The sequence below is a fragment of the Xenopus laevis genome, chromosome 3L, assembly GCF_017654675.1.
Source record: "Xenopus laevis strain J_2021 chromosome 3L, Xenopus_laevis_v10.1, whole genome shotgun sequence".
Taxonomy (NCBI): domain Eukaryota; kingdom Metazoa; phylum Chordata; class Amphibia; order Anura; family Pipidae; genus Xenopus; species Xenopus laevis.
The window spans coordinates 78,287,601-78,309,191 of NC_054375.1; the positions used below are offsets into that span (position 1 = coordinate 78,287,601).

At 39.1% G+C, this 21,591-nt stretch overlaps 1 protein-coding gene across 1 annotated transcript; it reads right to left on the minus strand.

Annotated features, from left to right (window-relative positions):
* Positions 1-230: 230 nt before the first annotated feature.
* On the minus strand, positions 231-16,588 carry selenoo.L (selenoprotein O L homeolog). Its single transcript, NM_001348074.1, has 9 exons — positions 15,732-16,588; positions 12,436-12,639; positions 10,701-10,881; positions 9,181-9,311; positions 7,627-7,907; positions 6,946-7,090; positions 5,479-5,664; positions 2,770-2,926; positions 231-1,750 (listed from the first exon to the last, which is right to left on the minus strand). The coding sequence occupies exons 1-9, from the start codon at positions 16,313-16,315 to the stop codon at positions 1,565-1,567; spliced, it is 2,055 nt and encodes a 684-aa protein (NP_001335003.1). The 5' UTR covers positions 16,316-16,588; the 3' UTR covers positions 231-1,564.
* Positions 16,589-21,591: the final 5,003 nt, after the last annotated feature.

The window sequence follows — 21,591 nt, forward strand, 5'->3', positions numbered from 1 at the left end:
AACAATACATTTGTAGCCTTACAGAGCATTTGTTTTTAAATGGTGTCAGTGACTCCCATTTGAAAGCTGGAAAGAGTCAGAAGAAGAAGGGAAAGATTTCAATAACTATAAAAAAAAATGACGTCAAATTGAGAAGTTGCTTAGAATTAGGCATTGTATAACATACTAAACGTTAACTTAAAGGTGAAGCACCCCTTTTTTTAAGTTCTACAAAAAAAAGACACAAACCTTTCATTATGGATACACTGTTTAGATAATATATAATGACAAAACAATATTTATATATTTCAAAGACTGCTGTTTTCTTTGGATTTTGGCAGAGCTCTATTTGTTCACCACAATGTTGAAGTTTATTTCTTGCTGGAAGGTGATAGATGCCACGCTAGGTTTTATGAAACTACAAATACATTCTTCACCACATAGATGCTGGTATCTGGCAAAACAGGAAACCAGATATGACCCTATTCTGTGAGAGCTGGAAGCCAGAACAATCATTGCTCGGTTCCTAAATAATTCTGGAAGCAAATATTCACTGAATATGGTCCACAAAACTTCTATCACCATAAGCAATAAGCTGTGTAATGGCAGTGGTTAAGCTTGATGGGTCATGTGGGCTATGTTTCATGGTTTAGGCTAGCAACCTTGTTGCGGTAAAAGCACAAAGTAATAACATATTTGGGAAAGTTCTTTACTGATTTAGCATGATAATAAACTTTCAAGCAGAAAGTGAAGTCTGTACAGAATTGCTTGCGGAGATTGCAGCAAAACTTGTGAGCCTGACCAGATCTGTAGTAGAGCAACAGCTGAAGTTCCACAGGTTGCCCAATCTTCTGCAATGTGACATCTGTGATTTTAACACCAATCCATTCTGCATTAAAGTGGAGTTTTGAATCAGTGACTAATATTAAACTTTAAATAAACAAGCATGCAAAACCAACACCTATATTTACATATTACAACTGCAACTAGAATCCCAGTAACTGCATGGAATTAGGTTATCATCAGGCCAAAATATTTCAGATTTCTGAATTTATACTTTTGCCTTCATGTAAAACAAACATTTGGATGATAGTACATCTCTATGCATTCTCATTGAAAAAGAAATATGTCCAGGTTATCAGTGTCTGATGTACAGCAAAGCAGCAGCCACTTGTACCTGTTTATTTAAAGGGGAACTGTACTGCCCAAGTTGTAGTGGATTTATAATAATTGTGTTTTTCGCAAAAGGACAACTATTTGTAGTTCGAGATATTAATGGGTTATAAATGTTATTCATTAAACCATTTTTTTCCTTTTAGAAGCAACTCAGCAGTGTGTATGCTAGAAGTAGCTGGAATCATCTCTGCTTTGTGCCTGTGGCATAGGCTACAAGGGCTGTTAGGAACTACTGTTGAAATTTCAGGATAAGAGCCCTGGTATGTTTTTGTGTTACTGAATGCATAATATATATAAATCCAAATGTCATGTTTGAGTAACCAGTCCATGCATGCTATGTATGGCCTTGTTGGTCTAACTGCTGAGGTACATATTCATGTTCTTCAGCTGCTAAGGATCAAGAAGGCTCTTATGAAGATCAGGTTACACACAGCTTTGTAGCCCAAAGTGGAGGCTTGCTGTTATAAGGAAGCCTGGATGGCTGGGACACACTGGAGGCAGCAGCCACATCCTCCTCAGATGACTCCTCACGAATGCTTTGGTAGCTTTCTCCTTCCTGGTATGGATTCTCCAGCATCTGCAACACACGTTTCACCTAGGAGACAAGATTATATAATGCATAAATCTGTCTAAATGAATAAAGGAACTTATCTTGCTTTACTTGCTTAGGAGAATGAAACAAAGAAGAAATTGTAATCAAGGGCATGTTCACATTAATATGTTTCGATGTTGAAGTCCCTGTGACCAACCTATTGGCACTGGTCATATGTCACACATTATACTGTGTTATGCAGTATATAAAAGACATAGGGGATTATTTACTTAATCTTAAATTAATCTGGTCGGGTTTTTTGGGGCAAAAATATACATTTTTTGTGGGGAAAAAAAAACTCAAAATTTTTCGAAATTTATTATACCCAGATGCTGCAATAAGCTCAAATCCAAAAATCTGCCATCTTAGACCTGTCAACATCATGTATAAGTCAATGGGAGATGTCCCTATCCCAATTTGATGATCAAATAGATTGCACTGGGTTTAGTCCGATAAATTTGGGGATTTTTGGACAAAAACCCGAATAAATGGAGAGATTCAGGAAGAAGTCTGAGAAAACCTTATAATCTGGGTTTTTGCTTGATTTTATCAGGTTTTTTCCAGATACGATTAATTCTTGTTAAAGTATTTTATTGATAAATAAGGCACAATCGCCGATGGGGGTTTGGTTGAGCTTATTTAATGATGAGATAAATTCTGATTTTAGTAAATAACCCCATAATGTAAATGTTGGCAATATGTCTATGAAGGTTTTCATCCTTCCAGGTCATGGTACATCTAGTAGAAGTACTGTAAATCGAAAACAACGACTTGCTGATTTCACTACTCATCCGACCAGCTTCTTCAGTTCAACTGACTGGTACGAGAAATCCTCGTCATATAAACGCTTCCAAACAATCTTCCACTCACACAACTCTCCCAAGTAACACCCGTCTCTTTGAGTTGCATACACCTTGGTATTTCTCACAGCATTCACAACCTCTGTGAGTTTCAATTGTCACCTCTCTGAATAGATACAGAAAAGATATAAATTGAGTTTTCCCTTAAACTTAACACTATACCTCAGTGAATTCTCCATTTTCAGCAGCATCTATGGCGTTTTGAGCGATGTAGTTTCTCAGGATGTATGCTGGATTATTTGAATCCATGGTTTTCACACGCTCATCATGGAATCCTTTCCTATCTTCAGCATTACCTCTTTCTTTCTCCAACCGAACACTGAAATTAAAACTTATTTTAATTCCTGTTCATTTTGAGCTGCTAAAAACAACATACAGTAAGCAACTCTGTAGCTTTTATACATAGGGTGGTGTGGCAAGAGTAGCTTAGTAAGGCAAGATGGGGATCATCAACTCTCTGAACTGCTAATGGGATCCTCCACCCAAAAATAGTGTTTGCATATATACATCAATATACATCAGTGGTTTTAAAGTTACTTGTAACTGTATTTCTGGGTCTGACTCTTAAAACAATGTAACAGGTGTAAATCCTTCTCTAGGTGGATTACAACATTGTTTTAGGCAATATATTGCTTTTACAATGACATCTTAAGATAATCACTGAATGGAAAATGGGCAAAATTGCTTCTGTGGAATTCTCTCTCTTGTTGGTTCTACTGGCAGATATATTATAAAGAAGGAGTAAGTGAGAAACCAATAAACACTATTGATCCAGGAACTGGTCCAATTTCACTTTGCAGTCAGGAGTGTAGTTTATATAAACAGGAATGAATTGGTCTGTGTTTACTGAAGTAGATGAGAACCCCAGATGTACCACCCGGAACCAACAGCCATGGATAAATGATAAAAACCCACCACAAAAAACAAAAACAAAACCATTTTGCCACAGAAAGATGATTAAAACAAAGGTCATTTTATGTGAGGCCACTTGGGAGATATTTTCCGGGCACTCAAAAGATTTTGGGCTGCAACATCACTTGCCAACTATCTTGACGTATATTTCACAGAGCCAGCTTTCTCCTTTAACAGACTCCTACCAGTACCAGTAATTCTTCTCAACTCTTACATTTGTATCTCATTTTTCTTTCTTTACACCACCAATATGGCATCTGAACCGCCCAAGCCACAAATGTTTATCCACAAGGGACAACTGGGCCCACCACTGGTAGAGTAAGGGTAAGTATCCTGAAAACCACAGTGTATTTTAAGTATCATCATAATAAAATGGAATAACAGTGGTTGCAACGAATTAGAGAGGTGGAGATATGGTGAGAAGAACATGACATGGGGAAAGCGGATGGATTTTTAATATGCAGACCCTTACCCCAAAAGGGTTACATATAGATATGACCCTAAGAGCCTTTTTACAGTTCAAACATGAAAAAAAAAAACAAAGAAACCACAAAATAAATCACATAAGAAAAAACACATACACCTACATGGAAAGAAAATTAATTTATGAAGCACTAGCACTTTAATGCAATGAATTATACCGGCCCGGGGTTTTAGGTACGGTAAGTCAAAACAATCATTTGGGGGTGCCTAACATTTGGCACCCCCAAGTTCAGCAAGCCTTTCCTTCTCCTTTAAAATATTTTATTAATAAACAGTATTACGCTATGGGATTTCTGTATTCCCTTATTGGAGCCTAAAAGTTCACTGCGGGGAGAAATACTACATGCAATATCCCTATTCAAGGTCTTGTAAATAGGCACTTTGGCCAGCTTGGTGAAGGCTGCCAGAATTAACTAGTGGTGCACTGTTCAGGGGAAAGGAAGGTCCATTTGAGGAAACACACGAGTTATGTTTGTGTCATTTAAACCTAATAGGAAATTATTACACTATATACTGTTTCTGGTTTCTCCATTGCCATAGGCGCTGATCCACTTTTGTTTGTGACTTTTCGTATACAGCTGGGAGACTGTGAAAGGATCGGCAGGTGGATTTAACCCTGAGGACAAACTAACTTTCTATTTCTTTTGCTATTTTAAACGTATGTATCCTATCAGGAAAAAAAAAAAGCTAAAACCTCCTTCAGAACAGCCAGAGGGTAGCTCAACACCCAAAAGATGCACCTAATTAGTTTCAGTCCTTCCAGTGACCTTACTAGACATGACAGCATCAATCCAAATACTAGCAGCAATACAGGTTGCATAACACACTGCTCCAGAGGGATAACCAGCTACCACAGCTGCCAGCACACCTCCATCAGTGATCCATGAGGAGAATACCAGTGACTCTTCCTCACACTTTAGAATCTGCTTATAAATCACAAACACAAGCAACCAATTCCCTCCTGGCAGTTATGTTACTCACCTTGGGCATTCAGGAGTTGCTGTTGGATAAAAAAACATCTGACTGTAGACTAAACATAAAAGATTCTACATCCTAAGTTTGAGCAAGCTCACAAAAACAAATTGGGCTCCATCCCTGAAGTGGATGCCCCTGTAGTCAGATGTTCAAGGCAAGTGGTCTCTCAGAGAACAACAACCATGGACCCAGGGAAACAGAGGCATTTGGTTACAGTCATCAACTACCTTAGAACTGCACCAAATACACAGATCCACAGGCCCTAGTGGTTGATACAATGACCACTGAGTGGGATTTTAATATTGTGCACATATATGGCATATAGCAAAAAAAGGGCCAAGGGTCCAGGAAGCTGTAATTGTGAAGCAACATAAAGAAAAAGGGGGGGAAGAGAGAGAAAGAACTGGAAGGTATAAATGTGGAAGTAATATAACAAGAAAAAAAAGCAGCATATTCTCAGTTAAATGCACATAAAATTAGACTTGCTATTGTTCACATTACCTGTATTTATGAAGCCATTCTATCCAATGTTTCTTGTTGTCTTTGAGAAGATCATCTGGGCTAGTTTCCTGAAGTTTAGTATATCGTTCTATTCTTTCTAGCTCATTGTTAATGTTGGCTTGAGTTCCAATCAGTGAAAATAGCTGAGGGTTGCTCTGTGCTAGCATTAGCATCATTGAGAGTTGCCTAAAAGAAACACACTATTGCTATTATTGTGTTCCTATTCAACCCAAGAGGATTATGCATTGTGCTGCTTTGTGGCTATACCTAAAACCTACTACTGGTTGGTAGTGAGGAATAGTTTAAGAGCCCCCCATCTTAAACAGATACTATCATCCCATAGTTCCCTTCTTTAAAGGGACAAGATACTCCTAAAACACATTTGCTAAAAATAGGTAAAATAGAATAACGTTAGAAATGCTGAATCTTCACCAAGGCTAGGGGGAGTTTCCTTATCCTCGACCCCCGGCACATAAGTGGGCAGGGGGCAAGGGTCTTCAAACCCCCTTCTAAGCACGGCTAGGGGTCCATTCCCCTCCTGACAAAAGGTTTGGGAGGGGGCAGAATAAATAAGTGGACCTCCAATGAAGTCTACTGGGTGCACCCTCATAGGGCTAGGGTTCAGAGGAGGAAGAAGCGTAATAGGCCAACTTTCTCCCCCTAGATTGGTGCATTGACCTGGGGGTCTTAACAGCAGATCCAAAAAGTGCAAAACTGCTTAAATGCCAGGTGACTCCGTAAGTAGTAAAAAAAAAAAAAAATAGGCATAGAAATTCATACAAGCAGTGTGGCAGTGTGCTGCCCCGACCTATCAGCCAGATTTTAAAAATTGCTAAGTATCCACCAAAAGGCCAGGGACATAAGAGCATGGTGCAAGTAATTAAAGTGCAGGAGTGTGCAAAGTACAAGTGCCTTTGTGTGTACAGTCGCCTAGTGCATTCTGGCACTCCAGGTTTGCAAGGTCTGGGGCGAATAGCTCAAGCTCCAAATTACAAGCCAGAGGATCAAGTGCCTCTTTGCCTCACCGGTGAAGGGCCAGTGTGGACAACACTTAGCAAGGATGCCTCCCCCTCCACTGATAAGAACATATACTACATGACTATGAAGATTTTCATTCATCCAGGTCATGGTATATCTAATATAAGTCATTGAGTAATGAGTAATCATTGAAGACTTTTCACTACTCATCCGAGCAGCTTCTTCATATACTACACTTGATCTTAGCCAAAAGGCCAAGAGGCAATGGGTATATCTTTACAGCAAGACCCAGCATAAAAAATGTCCTGAGAAATGTATCAACAAATGTAGCAAACTGTAACAGAATTTACTTGCTACATCATCACTCACATTCTTGGAAAAGATTTGGTTGAACGAAATCTGATTAGTTATATTAATTAAAACGACTGTGATATGTTTTATATTTTCATAAAAAATGTAAGAGATTTATTATCTTTGCAATCTAAGTACCGTGGATCCATTTTGGGTCTGAAAACAACTTTTAATTCTTCTACGGAAGCGCACTGTTCAACCATTATGTTCAAGAAATCCTGTATGTCTGCTTCGTCTCCAGAGAATTTGCTGAGCACACGGAATGAATTTGTAAAATCTGAGCCTAAAAAACAGTCATTAAAAACACAACTAAATATGTCATTGGGTTTCTGAAGTTAATGTAGCATATTTATTTTTCAGTACGAAAACATGTCGTTCTAAGTTTGTTCTTTGGGTGTAGCCATAGTCAATGATAAAAGAATACCTACAGACACAATACTAGCTTCTACTCTTTAAATGAACAATAACCTCAAAACACTTTCAAGGAACTTCAGATAAGCTCTGCTGTGTTACTATACCAATACATATAGCATTACATCAGTAACCTTAATCTCGAAATATCTTTTTACCCCCCTTACACACCCAGCCTCCTGGCTACTACCCTGTGTTGATCTCTGAAGAAGAGCAGACTTCTGAGTGACAATGTGCCCGGGGGACAAAGCTTTAATTTAAGCTGTGTTGGCAATTGACACAGGCCGGGGGGGGGGGCTGATGGGAGGCAGGGGACACTTATAGAAGAGAGCTCTTGTTAATATTGCAACTGGTCGTGTTCCCTTCAACATGCTCTTGAAAAAAAATTGCAATAAATAATATTTTTACCTGTGATGTTCATGGTTTCTAATAAATCTGATACTAGCTGACTGTCATCATCAAGTTCCAATCGTATTAAACCAAGCTTCTTCCTCATCTTTTGCATGTAGTGCTTTCGGAACTCTGCGTCATACTCCTCATCAAGAATACTCTGACTTATATCTATCGGCAACTCTGGAACAAGAGCTTCGGCCAACTTCCCCAAATTCCATTTACAAATTTCTGGTTGCTTATTGTAGGCATAGCGTCCCATGTTATCAGAACCATTGCAAATATGCTCTGGGTCATACCTGTGAAAAAACGGAAATAAAATGTTTACGGCATGCATTTTAGTCAGCTTTGTCACACAAGTGTTGAAAGTAGGATTGCCACAGTTTCTGGGGAAAAATAAAAAACCTCTCCCCTATCAACTGTTCAATGTGTTATATTTGACATGCTGTCTGGTAAAAACAGTAGCTGCCTAGATGGTGGTGATTAAAGAAATTTAGAATGCATGGTACAGCTCATATTAAAAAAATAAAATAAAATAACGTTTACAAATACTGCAACGGAACCTCCTTTCTTTTAATCTGAATAGATTCCCTAATGTCTGCTGAAATGACCTACTGGTAAATAAAGCATCAGAGAGTTCATTATAAGGCCCCCTTGTATATACACATAGTTATATCATCTCCCTTTAAGCATCTTTTCTCCAGTGTAAGTATCCCCAACTTGGCCAGTTCTTCCTCATAGTGGAGATTTTCCATACCTTTTACCAGCTTAGTTGCCCTTCTTTGAAAGATATAATATATTATGTTATTTGCCATAAAATATATCTTGTTCGAATTTGGGAGGAGAGTAAAAAAAAATCTGTTGCAGGGACTATGTCCACCTAGCAGAGGTTTCTACCTCAATGGAACAGAGAAATGTTGCCACCTCTGAAATAACAGAGACTTCTCCTGCAGATGTGCACATCACCATGCGGGCAGAGTAACATCTAAGCTGTAATGCAAAATTATCATCACAGCTTAGACAACACTATGATAGAGATAGAGGAAAAACACATTATTTCTCAGAATGTATCCACTGCTTTATGTGGGTTTTAGACATTGTGGTTTTAGAAGATGGTGTTGAACCTTTGGCAAAATACATAAACAGTGTTCATTTGTACAAGACGCAAACAGAAGTATTAACATAAGGTGCACTTACAACAGTATGTTAAATGAAACATTAATATTTATGTATGATGCACCTGAACTAATGCATTATGAAACTGCTAATGAAGACATTAAAAGCTCCCTGCAGTACGGATTGCTGTTATTATTAAGAGCTGAGCTTAGAACGTCTGCATAGGGTCTTCAGAATAAGCAACTACCTGACTTTTGGTTATGAGACCTTTCTATTGTCTAGTATTACTAATTAGACCAAGAGCTTACCTACAGCTATTGTTACTACATAAAGCACAATGCAGCTTTTGTGATCTTCTTTAAAAAAAAAAAATAAATAACGATAAAAAAAAAGATGTTACAAGATTGTAAATCGGTTGCATGCAATGAATGTAATAAAACTGAAATTTCCACTTACCTATCTATGAATCCAAAAGGTCCATAATCAATTGTAAGCCCAACAATGCTCATGTTATCAGTATTAAGGACTCCATGGCAAAATCCAACACACTGCCATTCTGCAACCAGCCTAGCAGTCCTTTTTGTTATCTAAATTAAATACACACAAGACGTCAAATGGCATCCACAGCTGTGATAATAAATCTACAGCCCAAGTAATACTAAACCTCTGACATGTCATCTTTTCAAATAGCAGAGATCTGTGCATTGGACAGAAACAGCAGAGACCTGGAATGTTACATTGTTGGGTTACTGTACATGGCCTTTTATGCATGTGAGTAAAGGTAGCAAATAGTATTTTACGCCAGGTCAATAACATTGAAATAGCTGGAGCAACAAAAACCTTAAAGGAAAACTATACCCCCAAAATGAATACTTGAGCAACAGATAGTTTATATCAAATTAAGTGGCAAATTAAAGAATCTTATCAAACTGCAATAAGTAAATATTGCCCTTTTACATCTCTTGCCTTCAACCCCCATTTCGTGATGGTCTCTGTGCTGCCTCAGAGATCACTTGACCAGAAATACTACAACTAACTGTAACAGGAAGAAGTGTTGAAGCAAAAGACAGAACTCTGTCTGTTAATTGGCTCATGAGACCTAACATGTATGGTTTGTTTGTGTGCACCATGAATCATACGATCCCAGGGGGCGGCCTTTATTTTTTAAAATGGCAATATTCTATTTAGGATAACCCAATGGCACATGTTACTAAAAAAGTATATTAATAAAATGGTTTATTTACATGATGCAAGGTTTTACATATGAACTGTTTTATGCAATGTCTTTTTATAGAGACCTACATTGTGTGAGGAGTATAGTTTTCCTTTAATAGGAATTCGTGCTGCTGTGCTATAGACGAGTCCTAAATTAATTTGAGAAATGACATTACTCATTTGTTTTCAACTCATGTAACATGCCATTGAAAACAACTGCAAAAATGTCACAATAGTATCCATTTTAAGTTGCAACAATGTTTAGGGTTGTCCTAGAGTACACCACTGGGTCTCATAATAAAGAAGCTTCATTGAAACCCTGCAGTTTCCAGTGCAAAAGAAATTAGTAACATTAATTTTCAACTGGATACATATGGCAAAACAAGGCATTGTGAGATGAGTGTAAAGGCCACAAGGGGTTTCTACTTGGATAGACAAGTTTCAATTAGTCATCTGGGAATTCCTTCCTGGCTCCGGAAAAACTGCAATCACATCGCTGTAACTATAGACTAATCCAAAAAATTATGACAATTTATACAGTATATGGCTTTTCTTCAATAAAACAAGCTATCCACCATATCCAAATACTTGTTCAATAGGCACTGCACTGTATGTTAACCCATAACAGTAATCATTGCATATGGATGCAGATCTCCTTTCACCTTATATTATTGGTCTCTATTGATCTAACATGCTGATGAAAATTTTACTTCAAAAACGATACTTCCCGCTAGAGAGGTTTTAGTAATAAAATTCCTTACTTCTTTGAAGAAGGCAGCATTCCTGTCAGTACTGTTGCATGCATGTTTCTCCTGTATGTCTGGATAGAAAGTACGGATCACATAATCAAGCATCTGGATCCGAATGTCATTTCTGTCAACACTTGGACCATTGCGCCCAGTAAACTCATCAGTTGGCTTGAATATTTCAAAAGATCCAAACCTGTTCATAATGAAATATTTTCAATTACTAGCAGCACTTCACTTGTAATTACTGTGCCATCGCCCCCACAACACTTATGTTATTTGCTGAGGCAAATTTGATTCACCACTTTATAATCCAGAAATTAGAAGTCTAGATTCTTATATCTGAAAATGATGATCCCTTTATAGGGCATTAGACATCATTGAAAGATATCTTCAATCCATTCAGAATCAGACATAAAGCTCTTGGGGTCTAAAGCTGGCCATATACAAACCAAAAATAGGGGTATGTGTATAGCACCCTGTCAAGCCTGACCAATATCTATGCACTATGGCTAGTTATTGGTTCTGGAACCTGCAGATGCACAGTCAGTCAGTTCATGGTGCCTTAGGAAATGGGGAATTGAAGAACAACCAGATCTCCTGTTTACTTCCTGCTGTTTCAATCTTTGTGTGCTGTACAAGAATGATAGGAACAGTAAAAAGGTGGCCATATCATGTGTGGTCCCTCATATCCTCTCCATTCATTAAGCCCCTGAGCTAGGGGCAGCTGGGAAATTGACAATATGTCTAGCCCCATGTCAGATTTCAAAATTGAATATAAAAAAATCTGTTTGCTCTTTTGAGAAATGGATTTCAGTGCAGAATTCTGCTGGAGCAGCACTATTAACTGATTCATTTTGAAAAAAATTTTTTTTTCCCATGACAGTATCCCTTTAAAAGCAGCTGTCCGACTTGATACAATAGTTGCTAATGTTCCACAGCTGCTTCCAAGAAATGTATCAACTAAATGTATCAACTAATGTAGCAAATTTAAACAGTTCAGAATCTGCGCCTCGGTCACTGAGCTGCCAGATTAAAACACCAGAAACATGAAATTTTAAGCTTCAATTTTGGAAAAACAGTAAAAAATAAAAGATGGAAAGATTGGTGAATAAAAGAGCACTATGAAATAAAAAGAATGTCATGACATTGTCAATGTATTAACTATAAATTGTTAACAGATAATCCTTCCTTTGTGAATAAAACAATTTCCAATAAAAACATGACCATTTCTTGGTAATTCCAAACATGAGCATTAGTGTATAATATTCCCTATCCAAACAGAAGAGACTGTCATTAGAAATATTATGCTGAAAAAGTATGAGCAAGAATAGGGCCCTTCTCTGTATAGCACTTTCACCCATTGATAAATACGCCTTTCGAAATCCCATAGAAATGAATTGAGAGTGGCGGAATTTCACTTTAGTGGCGGAACTTCATTCTTTGATAAATTTACCCCTAGGACTCAACCTTCACCTCCAAAAGAATAAGACTACAACCACTGTGCTTGTGAACTCTTTACACATAGAAATGTCTACGTAGTAATAAAAGGCCCCTCTTGGGTTCAAGATGCACTTGAGCACACTGAATACTGTTAAATATGACTACAAGAAAGTTCAAAGAAAGAAGAGTTGCGGTAAAGTTTATATAATTAGAAGGAATGTTAATTAACGTATATGCAAAGTGAACCAAGCTTTTAAATATCTAAAAAAAAATGCTGAAGTTACAGGCAAATGGCATTTACTATTACCTCAAAAATGTGGGTGCAATGCGTGAAACTACTGTGCATTTCTCCTTCATAGGGTTTCCATCATAGTAAATGTCTCTGATAACAGTGGAATCTGTAGTCACACAGGAACCAGCTCGTGTGCTTTGTATCCCAAGGTGAAACATGGCTTCACTGCAAAGAAACTCCCTTATGCTGGATCTCAGCACTTTTCGCCCATCAGCTTGCCTGCAAAGAAAGAAGATTTTTTTTAGACTTTTCCCCACCAAAAAATTAAGCTGTTCTGGCCCTATTTTGTGACAGCCAGACTGCAGCAGTGCAGTCTACATTCATAAATGGTGAATGGATTTTTGAATGCCAAGTATAATTGCTTAAAGGAGAACTAAACCCCAAACTAATGAAAACCCCTACCCCCTATAGTCCCCCCTCCCTGCCCCCCCATACATGTGTTAATACCTTTAAATGCCCCCAAGTCTTTAATTACCCCTTGATGGAGAGTCAGCGCATAGGAGCTCACGGGCGCCATCTTCACCTCTTCGGGTCCCTTTGGCAGTTTCCGTGGCTCTCGGCGCACGCACAGTTGTTTGGGGCCAGAAAATTGCTACAACTGCGCATGCACCGACACGCCACTTACTTACTGAAGACTCCCGAAGCGGCGAAGATGGCACCCGTGAGCTCCAATGCACTGACTCTGCATCAAGGAGTAATTGAAGAGTTAGGGGCATTTATAGGTATTAACACCTGTGCAGGGGGGGCCGGGGGACTATGGAGGGCATGGGTTTTCATTAGTTTGGGGGTTTAGTTCTCCTTTAAAATCAGTTTAAAGGAACAGTAACACCAAAAAATTAAAGCATTTTAAAGTAATGAAAATATCATGTACTGTTTCCCAGCAGTGGTAAAACTGATCTGTTTGCTTCAGAAACACTACTATAGTTCATATAAACAAGCTGCTGAGTAGCAATGTTGGAAATTGAAAAAAGGCTATATATGGCACAGGATAAATAATGGATAACAGATAACATTTTGTTCTACAGAGCTTTTCTGTTATCTGCTGTGTAACTTGAGCCTTTTCTCCTTTGAATGACTGCCCCCATTGCTACACAGCAGCTTATTTATTATATAAACAATAGTAGTGTTTCTGAAGCAGACACAGCAGTTTTACTAGTGCAGGGCAACACTGTATTATATTTTTATTAATTTAAAAAATTACACTTTTTGATATTACTGGTCCTTAATTGTTTTATATGAGAGAAATTAATTATAGTCCATGAGAAAATGGATATATTTGTAGCTAGCAAAAAGTAGCAACTTCTAATCCCCATGCTCAATTTCAGCAATTGCACATTTAAAGGAGAAGGAAAGCTATGGAGACATTTTATTGCCAATAGATTAGCTGCAATAGTGCAAGCTAGAATGCTACATTTATTCTGTAGAATGTTTTACCATACCTGAGTAAAAAGCTCTAGAAACTCTCTGTTTGTTTAGGATAGGAGCTGCAGTATTAACTTGGTGTGACATCACTTCCTGCCTGAGTCTCCCCCTCCTCTGGGCTCAGATTACAGTAGAGAAGGGAGGGGGGCAGGGGGAAGAGGAGCAAACTGAGCATGCTCTTGCCCAGGGCAATGAGGTTTAAGCTGAAGGCAGGAAGTCTGATACAGAAGCCCATGTGTACACAATAGAATGAAAGAAATGCAGTGTTTCTTTTGACAGGGGACTCCGAGCAGCACTACATTGGGGGTTTACTGGTATATTTAGATGGATATTTCTGATAAGGCTTACTTAGTTTTAACCTTTCCTTCTCCTTTAAAGGCCTATTGATTAAAATCATAGTTTTAATGGTATTTCTACTTCAGGTAAACATATTTTAAATCAAATTTAAATGTTTGCTTATTTATTAAAATATCTGAATATAAAAAAAAAATGTATAAAATCGTGAACATTTTTAATTTTTTTCTATGGGTCAAAAATGCGGGTGTTTGCGCCAGAGCCGACAATTGTTTCAGAAAGATGAAGGCTACTGCTCAAGGTAGGGGATGAAATCAGCATGAGGATTTCAAAAGGCTGATTTTGGCCCTAGCCTTAGGCTGCATGCCCATGGGTGTTAGGACTGCTGCTATCATCAGGCAGAAAAGGGTGACTGTCAAAAAAACCCTGTCATCAATTTTCATGAGAAAAAGCAACCCTTTTTGAGCAGATATATGCCATGTCTTCTTTAGACAGCATGTTTACCATAGATTACTATAAACAGAGTATTTTGTATTTTAGCCTGATGACTATGGTGATCAAAACAACAGTCATAACTCTATGGCAAAGGCCACACAGGGTCAGAAATTGGATTGGGTCATTGAATCAGCTCGGCGGAACAGACTTCAGTGGGTTTCAGCTCAAACTGCAGAGACTTGTGGTTCTTTGCCTAAACGGAGAGAGTTTGTTTGGTTCAAAGCCTATTCCGCAATTATGAATGCGGCAAAGAGAGGAGGCTACTGCCTGAGGTAGGGCTGATATCATAAAGTGTATTACAGCTAGCTTATTTAAAGGAGAAGTCAAATCTAAAAACAATTATGGCTAGTAATGATGCATTTTAAATATGGAACTTGCTGTCCAAGCCCATAGGCTCACCAACCCTGTCCACAGATCACAATTTTTAATCTTGCAAGCCAATGCCTTAGCACACTCTCACTATACCCTGAGTAAATCTTTGTTGGGCTTTTGTTCCCCTTTAAAGATGGCAGTGAACTTGTTTACCCTTCAAGATATGGTGACGTTTAAGGACTGTACCATTGGCCACACCCAGAGGGGAGGCTACATTATAATATTCCATTTGTTTGGTCCAGTGCCTCAAGCAATCTGATTTGCATAATATTTAGAGACAATATTTGGCATTGTGCTAGTGAAAGCAGTTCTGCACGCATACCGCTTTCAGTAGCACAATGCCAAATATTATCTGTAAGCAGATTGCTTGAGGCAGTGGGCCAAATAAATGGAAAAGTATAATGTAGTCCCCCCTCTGTGTATGACCAATGGTACAGTCCTTGAACCTCACCATATCTTGAAGGGTAAACAAGTTCACTGCCATCTTTAATGGGGAACTAAAGCCTAACAAAGATTTACTCAGGGAATAGTGAGAGTTCTTGACAGAGCTGGAGTAGTTGTGACTGCTGCTACAAAAGTAGAAGTGCACAGAGTCTGTAGTAGAGTATATCAGAAAGTGGCTTAGAATTGTATTTAAAAAAACAGTGTTTGGGGGACCCCTCTATTAAGTGGAAAGTGTGCGAAGTGTAGCGCTGTGTGAGTATTTATCCGCCTGGCGCCTCACTTGCCTGGAATAGGGAGTAAGACCGGCTCCCTTGATCTGTATCTCCCATCTCTCCCCGGCTCCATTCACCACTTCCCCCAGGTACATGGCTGCGCCGTCTCCGAGCTGCCCGGCGAAGTTGCCGAACTGGTGTCCGCAGTAGCAATGGGCGGCGGGTTCCGAGCCTGGCAGTAACCGGTTCCCGCTGAAGTACTCGGCCGCCTCCTTCTCATCCTCCTCCCCGACCCGTAGGCCAAGAAGTGCAAGCGCCGAGCGTGACAGTGCCACTAGCTTGGGGTTGAGCAGAGGGCTGGGCCGGACTCTGGAGAAGCAGGCTCCCGGTACTTGCCGGGGTGTTCTTGCTTCCTCTTCAGTGCCGTCTCCCGGCTCCACGGGCAGCGAGCGCAGCGCTAGGTTATCTAAAGTTAGTGTGTGGAAGCCAGTGCCCCGGGCCGGGGATGCGGTGCACAGTATTCCTCTGCTCATTATGGCGACTACTCCATTAAGGACAGGAAACAGCCGCCGCTTCCTACAGGCCCCTAGTCTTGTCCCGCCCCGCCAGTGAATCGCGTATAGCCGGGGAGAAACGCTTGCCAAACCCGCTGCCATTCGCCTTCTACCCTCGGAGAACGAGGCGACATCGGGTCACATGACGCGAGAGCAGTGCCCACGCGTATCTGATATTTTGTTGTTGTGCCTGTGGCGGAGTTTGAGCCGGCGGCCGGTCTACAGCTCTTGCAGAACTTGAAGCCAATAATGCTCAAGAGCTCTTTGGGTCCCTGCAAAAATGTAGTCCCTCAAACCAGGACATTAATGGGGAACCGTCAGGAAAGCACTGCAATACTCCTTGTTCTCTGTCATGGCAGCTGCGCCTCAACACTCTGAGAGAGGAAAATAGAATAGAGCGGCATTTCCTTCCTCGCTGCCCCGCAGCTCTATCACCCAGCCCACTCCCCTCCCCAATCTGCGCATGTGTAGGGCAGACTTTGTTTAAACTGAACATGGCCCCAGCCAGCAATCCGATAAACTTGATCTTATCCAGCACGTAGCTGGCCAAATTGATCCGATCACTGGCAAACTGCCAGACCTTAATGTTTATGGCTTAAAGGTGACGTGTTAAAAACAAGAATGTTTCACTGCATTAACTTCCATTAAGTATGGAAAGGACAACTTTAAAAAGTAGTGTTCCAGTTTGATTTATTCCAATTTCTGCAAAAATCGTACTAGGCCAACCCATCTGTTCCACTGCCTCCTTTCCTAGGTTGTGCAGAGGAGCTGGTGGCACTCAGCACTGTAGGATAGGAACCAATCAGCATCTAGGCTGACCCAATAGGGAACTGAAGACTATCTTTTTTGTGTGTGACTGCTGGCCTGTGATTGACTACCCCCCCCCCCACCACGGTGCTTCTTGCAGGGACATTAGAACGAGCCCACTCCTCATTTGAAACAGGGGCAGGCAGGGACCATATTAAAGCTATAGGAAGCTCCAATAATGGGGCCATTTTTAAAGATATTAATTTTTTTCAAAATGAAAACCAGCACCATGTATCATTCATTACTGCCTACAAGATTTGAGTTTTTTGTTTTGTTTTATTTATGCTACATGTCTTCTCTAAGAAAAACAACATTAAGACCAACAGAAAAGTCTATAAGAAAACACAAATGTTCTCATTGCACTCAACCAAAGGTCATGTCAATATCTCATGGCATATTTTTGTGGCAAAAAAAATGCGTTTTCATTTAAAAACATTATTACACCACTGGCATAAGCCAATGACAAAAGTGTGATATTAGCATGGAGGATACGTCAGATACAGATGCTGAACTGGCTGCTGTATCTTTAAATGGCAAATACGGCTCGTGGAAAATTAGTTAATGCTTGTCAGTGTGAAGTTAACACATCAAAATCTGCTGTATCGTTCAAGAAAATTGCTAATGTTGTTGTTACTCAAATTTGACATTAGGCACTCTAGTAACTATTGCCCTATAAATTACTTTGCAAGAACGAAGGGTACATTCAGGGACAAAACATGTTTTAACTAATCTTAATCCTAATAAAGTATGATTTATCTCCATTATCTACAACCTCAAAATAACAATCCCAAACTCTTAGAGCCTTGGATTTGAAACTACATTGCTTTTTGTAGACTTTGTTGTTTTAAATAAGGAAGAAACTATTTTGTACCACTGTTAAAGAATTTCAGCTTATTATTTCTTGTAAATGATGTCATTTTATTGCTTAATGATTGTTAGAGTTCTGCAAATGGCCCTCTCTGGGTCTAGTATCTGTTGCACCTCTTTTAGAGAGGTTGTGCCAAGGAAGGATGTAGGGTTGCCACCTGTTCGGTTTTGACCCAAACAGTTCGGTTTTTGTAAGGCCTGTTCGGGTCTGAACTTTCTGTTCGGTTTTCAGCCTAATGAAACCGGAACAATAATCTGGCCAATACATCAAAAGCATTTAAATACTAAAATACTCACCTCAACATGGCTTAGTTACTATCAAGTACAGTTAATTTCTTATTATTACAGATACAAAAAAAGCAAATCAATCAAAAATAAGTGTTTTTTTTTGTTATATTTCAGAACTTTCTGGATAACTGATTTCTGTATAATAGATTTCATACCTGTAATTAAAGGATTGGGCTTAATCATCAGAGATAGGGTTGCAACCAGGGCCGGATTTACATAGTAGATGCACCTAGGCTCACTGCCGTTTGTCCCCTTCTCTTCATCATTGGGACCGGAGCAATGGGGATTGGTGAACAGGAAATTTCTCCTGCACATCGCTAGTGTTTCGGAACCAATGTGGGTGTGGTTGGGAAGCATGGCAAATCCTAAAATCCTGCCACCCTAGCCTAGGGTTGCCATACCGGCCTTCCTATATATTCATAATTTTTCCCTATTAATAACATAGGGATGAATCATAATTTTTACCAACCAGGCCAGTAAACTAGCGGCCAGGTGGCAACCCTATTATCCACCAGAATTATATATAAAACTCAGCACTTGTGAAGTGGAGCCGTTACACCTCCCCTCCAATACTGCCTTATCCATTGAAGGTCTTACCCCGTCGGCGGCGTGACCCAGGTGCTCCCACCCTGAGTCCGTCACTAAGAAGAACGTCCACATCCACTGCACACCTCTATTTTCGTGGTGGTGCACTCCAGGGTCCAAAGAATCGATCAATTCAAAGATTTTTCTTCAGGTAAAAAATGTTAAATACATGTTGGTACTAAGAACAGCGTCCAAAGTCTGACGCGTTTTGTGTCACTGCACTTCCTCAGAGGTCTCTGAGATAGAAATCCAGCCAGTTGCATCTAAGTGATGCAATAACCTTGCCCTGGTGTCATAACTCTACCAACATGCCCGCTTCTGATGTCATCATGCCCGTTCCTACATCACTGCCCCACCCTGTGGTTGGGTTTAGCTATCAGCAAAGGTGGCAACCCTAGAAGGATGTGATCACAGAAATAATAGTAAATCACAGAAATTTTGTTTAGAATTCTTTATTGTTACAATAGAAATCACAATGTTCCCCATAAACCTTAAAAAAGGCACGCTGCTATTGCAAAGTCCCCCGCCAGAAAGCAGGCAGAGACCTTTTAGAAGACTCAGGCAAGCAAACATTATGGCTTTATACTTTTCAAAAAAAAAAAAAGGCTTACAAGTGTGTTCTTTAAATGTTTTGCAATTGATAACATTATCTAAAATATAGTTAAAAACACATTTCCCAAGATGGGAGATTTTCCAGGGGATCTTTTATAGTTCAGCTTTCAAAATGCTGCAATTGAAAAAAAAAAAAAAAATTGGCATACAGTTAAAACAAAAGCATGGGCACCCCATGTCAAATTACAAATGTAGCTCATTTGCCAAAGTTAGTATTATTTTTTGTTCCTATGTTTTAAAGTTTGTGAAATAAAATGTAACTGCATTACCTTTTGTAAATATGTTGTTTAATAACACAGATTCTTGCAATACTTTTTTACTAATTAATATGTGATTTGCAAAAGGGGGGACCAAATCTTTTGCATTTGGCAGTATATAGTGAACAGTATATTTTATTTTTTAAGCGTAAATTCTAGAAATACAACAGTATAAATCAGATGTCATATGCAAGCACAAATAAATCAATATGCTCAGTTCTAGGTTCAAGGTACAGAACCATTTTCATGGATTTGCAGTTTTCAATCATTACAGAATGAATAAAGGATAGTCAGCCTATGTAGTCTCTGCCGTTGCCAGGGTGTTTCCCAATTTTTCCAAGGCATTCTAACACACCCAACCTGCTACTCTTATCCCTTAAAGCACCACAGCCATGCAAGCGCTATGTGGGCGATAGAATGTGACCATAAAGCTCTTGCAGTAGTTGAAGCCAATAATGTGTAATGTTGCCCTTTTATTTTCTTAAAAACAGATTGTCATGCCAAGCCAATCAGCTGAGCAATGTTAAGAGAAATTACAGATCAAAGCTGCATTCATTTACATTGGGACAGAAGTGTTTAACTAAGAAGTGCATTTCATGCCAATTTTTACCAACTCTTAATTTGGATGTATAAGGCTAGTCTCTGTAGTCTATAGGGAAAACAAAAATTTAGTAACATGAAATTGGAGTTGTTTTTTTTTTATTTGCTATATGATAAACTGGAGTTCTAAACTATAATTATTCAAATTTTATCTGCTACAAAGTTACAATCAAAGTGAAGGAACATAAAAAAAACATAGCTTATCTTGCAAGCCATTATAATACATCATATTTAAGTAAGTGAACCCAGCATGATTAAGGAAGCATAAAAAATAAAATTAGAAGGCAAATTACTCTATTGAACATAGTAGGAAGCATATTGAACAAAAACAAAGGTCTGTAAAATAGGCCCATGGCACAGGGATTTTAAAACGCCCTGGGCCTCTCAGGGAGAACCAGTCATCAGAAGAATGGTCTCTTCCAGCAGCTTCTTGAATGGAAAAGACATTGCTTATGGCAGATAATTTTGCAGTCAGGCAAGTAGTACTTGGCAACACTGACAAACTATCTGGAGTGATACATACCTGTTGCCCGACTCCTTCCTTTCAAGTGAATGAAAAGTAGTTTAGACAGGAGTTGCTGCAGAACTCAGACTGTGGCAGTTGCAAATATGTGTGCCAAATGTCAATGTTTACGAATGTGGAAATTCAAGTTACTGACTTGCCAATGAACCACATTGCATTCACAAACATGTAAGAAAGTATATAAAAGAATACCAAATATTTTCTGCTTGCACACAGAAAATGCTGTATTCACATGAACTCTTTAGATGATACAGCAAGCATTGAGTGTTTTTAAAGAAGTAAATTGCATAATAGATTACATACAGTACTTGCTCTTACACATCCACAAAAGATGCTGCATTTTTCCCAAACATAGAACTAAAGAAAAACAGTTTGCACTCCCTACAAAAAATGGAAGAAACAATGATTGTCAGACTATCCTACCTCTGATATCAACAGCTGATCCCCTCAGTTATATACAGAAAGTATTGCAGCAACAGGTATAAAATTAACAGTATACAATGTATCATTAAAGAAAAAGGAAAGTTAACAATGTTAATTTGGCTTGGTCCATAGTACCCCAGCCTCTACTCAAAACGCGAATATTTAAAATTTCAAATACTGGCATCCGAGCATAAGAATTCTGAAATTTCACTTTTTAGCTCTCTGTTTATGGCCACTATTTTGACTGATGACACATGGGTATACACGTCACCAGTATGTAATTAAATTGCTAGCGCTTTCTCATGCACAGCCGCAAACCCATAGCTTGCACTACTGCGTAAGTGCTCATGAAACTGGTTGTAGGTAAAAGGCTAGTGGAGTCGAGGGGCAACTGCTCAGAAACATGTACGGAATTA